At 38.6% G+C, this 4,796-nt stretch overlaps 1 protein-coding gene across 1 annotated transcript; it reads left to right on the forward strand.

Annotated features, from left to right (window-relative positions):
- On the forward strand, window positions 1-2,485 carry LOC110020537 (CBL-interacting serine/threonine-protein kinase 12-like). The gene is given in 3 exon segments (XM_020718676.1): window positions 1-869; window positions 872-1,566; window positions 2,225-2,485. Coding segments are annotated over 3 exon segments (1,440 nt in total). The 5' UTR covers window positions 1-128; the 3' UTR covers window positions 2,229-2,485.
- Window positions 2,486-4,796: the final 2,311 nt, after the last annotated feature.

The following is a 4,796-nucleotide window of genomic DNA, read 5'->3' on the forward strand; positions in this document are numbered from 1 at the left end:
CCATCTTCCAGGCCTTTTCCCACTCACCGTCGCTGCATCTCTCTGTAACCAGCCCGGAACCCTAACCCACTTTCCCCTCTCTATAAAATCCCATTCCAGCCACTAATTTTACCGAGGAGAAGTCTACAATGGCGTCCGAACTGCTGCCCAAGCCGAAGGACAGCCAGGGAAACATCATCCTCGGCCGCTATGAGCTCGGAAAGCTCCTTGGTCATGGCACCTTCGCCAAAGTCTACCACGCGAGGAACCTCAAAAGCGGCGAGTCCGTCGCCATTAAAGTCCTTGATAAGGAGCGCATCCTCAAGAGCGGCCTCGTTGCTCACATCAAGCGCGAGATTGCCATCCTACGCCGTGTTCGGCACCCTTACATCGTCCAGCTCTTCGAGGTCATGGCCACCAAGACCAAAATCTATTTCGTCATGGAGTATGTTCGAGGTGGCGAGCTCTTCGGGAAGGTCGCGAAGGGGCGGCTCAAGGAGGACACGGCTAGAAGATATTTTCAGCAGCTTATCTCCGCTGTCGGATTCTGCCACGCACGCGGTGTTTTCCACCGCGATCTCAAGCCGGAAAATCTTCTCCTCGACGATCAAGGAGATCTCAAAGTATCTGATTTTGGGCTCAGCGCAGTCTCGGAACAGATCCGGCAGGATGGACTCTTCCACACGTTTTGTGGAACGCCGGCTTACGTTGCGCCTGAGGTGCTCGCGAGGAAGGGATACGATGGTGCTAAGGTGGATGTATGGTCTTGCGGTGTCATTCTGTTCGTTCTAATGGCCGGGTATCTTCCATTCCATGACCAGAACGTCATGGTGATGTATCGGAAGATCTACAAAGGGGAATTCCGATGCCCTAGGTGGTTCTCTTCCGAACTTACCAAGCTTCTTCCGATCTTACCAAGCTTCTATCGCGCCTATTGGACACCAATCCACAGACTCGAATTACAATTCCTGAGATCATGGAGAATCGCTGGTTCAAGAAGGGTTTCCGCCATGTGAGATTCTATATCGAGAACGACGAAGTTCACAGCCTAGATGAGCCACCCCCGGAGCCATACGATGACACATCAGATTCCGGATGCGAGTCCGATTCCTCTGTTGCTTCATGTCCTGAAATCACATTCACGGAAAAGCGGAAGCTAGGGTTGCCGAGGCCAGCGAGCCTGAACGCCTTTGACATTATATCATTCTCTCAAGGTTTCGATCTTTCTGGATTGTTTGAAGAGAGAGGTGAGGCTACAAGATTTCTTTCCAGCGAGCCTGTGCCAAAGATTATATCGAAGTTGGAGGAGATTGCTAAGGTGGTGAGCTTCACTATGAGGAAGAAGGATTGCAGGGTCAGCTTGGAAGGGACTAGGGAGGGGGAAAAGGGGCCACTTACAATCGCTGTGGAGATATTTCAGCTTACCCCAATATTGGTAATGGTTGAGGTTAAGAAGAAGACAGGTGATAGAAGGGAATATGAGGAATTTTGCAATAAGGAGCTGAAACCTAAATTGCAGCCACTCAAGTTTGGGTCCGCTTCTCTCACCAATATCGTTTCTGAATCTGAAGAGGACTCTGAGAGAGAGTAAATTCTCTTGCTCAACTTTTTCTCACAAAATTTCAATCTTGTTAGAGTTTTACTCCATATATTGCTTCTTTTGCAATCTTGTAACATATATCAACACCATGTAGGGTTAGTTAATTGAAATTGTTTTCTTGTTACTGCTTCAGAAAAGCCGATTTATCTTGAAAATCTGTGTATCATATTTGCAGAATACTTTTGCTTTCAATTTTTTTCTGAATCGAAATAAAAACTGTTTTGTCTCCAATATATGAATTGCTTTGGATTTGTATTAGTTGGATTGATCCAGCATCTTGCTCCCTATACTTTAATCTCCAAGCACTAGTTAGGTTAGTTGTTTTAGATTTGTCTCCAAGAGGGCTGGGCTTGCTGCATTTGTTGCCATACTAAAAAGATCTCCTTTTGCAACAAATTTCTTTTGTTTCACATGCACTTTAAAAAGATTTTTTTTTCAAGGTTTATTTTGTATGACCTATGTAAAAGCTTGTTTTTCCAGGAAGAACAAGATATTATTGCTCTGATGACCCCTCAAATTTCTCCTTATAAAGCAGGATCAAGTTTTTTGCCATTTTTCTTTGAATGTTGGAGGATTTACATGCTTGCACTAACATTTTTTTTTTGTTTTTGCATATTTACATAATTTACCACTTTCTTAACTCAGTTGACTGAGGTACTTGGAGACTTTCTTTGTTGCTTCCGTCGGTCCGTTGCCCCAGCGAGCTCCGTCGTGACTGGCGCGTCGCCGTAGCAAGCTCCATTGTGATTTCTTAACGTTTTGTTGATCGGCGGCGCAAAACGATTTTGAGGGGGGCGGCAGCGGGAACTCATGCTAGGCATGTAGGATGAGATATGATGGATGGCATTTGGGGTAAGTGTTATTTGGATAATATTTAAATTTTGAAGTGATATTTAATAAATAATGAAGTTTAAGTGTTAAGTATATAAATTGATAAATTATAAGTACTTTGTAACTTCCTCCTTAAATTGTTTCCTTTTTTTTGAGCTATGTAATCCAAACATTCATTCTTTTAGGAGAAAACATTAAGTTTGACGACGTACATAATATTTTTTCCATCTTTTTTATTCCATTTTTTTAAGACAAAAACATACTACTTCTCTGTATGTCATCTCCCAAAAGAGCTCTTAGGGGTGGTGGGCAGCCCATGAATTAAATATTGCTTTTCGGCCTTACACCCAATCGATGTGGAACTTTTTGTCCTTGTCATTCTCCTACACTCAATCACATGACGCCCTCGTCACGGATCGACTCCACCGAGGGTCCCACTGGACAATAGAGAGTCCACACACCCGACATGCAATAATTTGCCCTGATACCACTTGTCATCTCACAAAAGAGCTTTTAGGGGTGACGGGCAGCCCAAGACTTAAATACTGTTTTTTGGATGTGAAACTTTTTGTCCATGACATGACATGTAACCTCTGTTTTTTGGATGTGAAACTTTTTGTCCATGACATGTAACCTGCTAAAAATCCTAAATCGCCTTACTATTTTCCAAATGACATATCTGGTGCTGGCATTGAGCATGATTGAAGTGCATAATTGTACTCTGCTTATTCTTTTATGGAATTATTAGAAGTTAATAAGTAAACAATTTCATTATTACCATTTTGATAATTTTTAAATTTTTAGACATTGACAAAAATTCCAATCAAATATTCAGAACTCTGTTGAAAACTATTATCAGATTTCATTTCATTTTTATTGTCATAAGCTATAGTTCTGTTTTCTTACTGCTGCTTTATAGATTTTTGAGCTTTGACATTATCAAAATATGCCATTTAGGGAGGAGGATGACATTAAAAATGATCTTCTATTAACACAAAATAATAAAAATAATGAAATTTGCATACATACAACACAACTCTTATAATACCTAAAGTTTTATATTTATATTTATTACTTTGTCATTAAAAACCTATGCACGAAAATGTATATTCCACTTTTAAAAAGTTAGCGCTAGTGATATTTTTATTGTGATGTAAGAATTGTGTGAAATTTATGTAAATGTCCCTAAAAATAAATTAATTAGACAAATAGATAAAATTATTACTTATTAGCAGTTTTGGGCAGTTGCAGCTTATTGAATAATCTGCTAATAAGTTGATTAAAAATAATCTGCTGATAAGTTGGGTGTAATGACTACTATAAATTCTTATTTTTTTGGAAAAGTCAAACCGCTGTGTTGCCACCATACCTAGACAGGTGCGGTGTGAAAATGCTGTTTTCAGCGTTTTGAAAACACGCAAGCTGCTAAAACGTGCGGTGTGAAAATGTTGTTTTCAGCGTTTTGAAAACACGAATTTATCCAAACAGGCCATGTGTATTTTCAAAACGCCACCACACCAAATAAGCTGCCCCAAACAGACCCTTATATAGATTAGATTGTAAATAGGTACCTACAAAACTTTGGGACATAAGTTTCTTCATAAAAGAGCTATTACTTCTTGATGTGTAAGTGTCATGTCTAGTGGTATTTTTAATGTGATATGATAGATTTGGGTGTTATGAATATAAAACATTCAAATTTAGATGTTAGATATGCATAAAATAATTGAAGGGTGAGCCATGATTTTATTTACTAATTTGGCACATTTATATATGTACCGCACAATTCTTATTTACTTACATATCTACCATCAAAATTTTGTTTTTTATTGACACATATCTTTTAGTCACGTTAAAAAGCTACTATAATTAACACTTCCAAAGTGAAATATATCTTCCAATGCATGGATGGTGGTATAAATGTAAAAAAAAAATTGAAGTTAATTGTTACATATGTAATTGAATAAAAATTGAGTGGTATCCATGCAAATCTTTCTAATTTTTAATATTATTGGCTGAATCTTAGATGTATTTTGTAGACTAGACACAAAAGACTAAACACAAAAGCTTTCATATTTATACAAATAGCACTCAAATCTTTATTATAATATTAGAAATGGCACCATAATGATTATTTAAAAGTGAATTGCACCGTTTCATGCATATGATTGAAGCACCAAAATGATATGTATTAAAATATGAAAGTTAAGTGTTAGATATGTAAATACATAAGAATTATGTGCCAGGTATGTAAATTTCCCTAAATACTAACCAGAATACTAAAGCAGTTATAAATTATACTATCCATATAGGGCTGTCAAGACGGCTCGTTGTTCACGAACAGCTCGTGTACGGCTCCCTTAGAAGCTCGGGGTTCGGCCCTTCG

Source organism: Phalaenopsis equestris, unplaced genomic scaffold (genome assembly GCF_001263595.1).
Source record: "Phalaenopsis equestris unplaced genomic scaffold, ASM126359v1 Scaffold000099, whole genome shotgun sequence".
Lineage (NCBI taxonomy): Eukaryota > Viridiplantae > Streptophyta > Magnoliopsida > Asparagales > Orchidaceae > Phalaenopsis > Phalaenopsis equestris.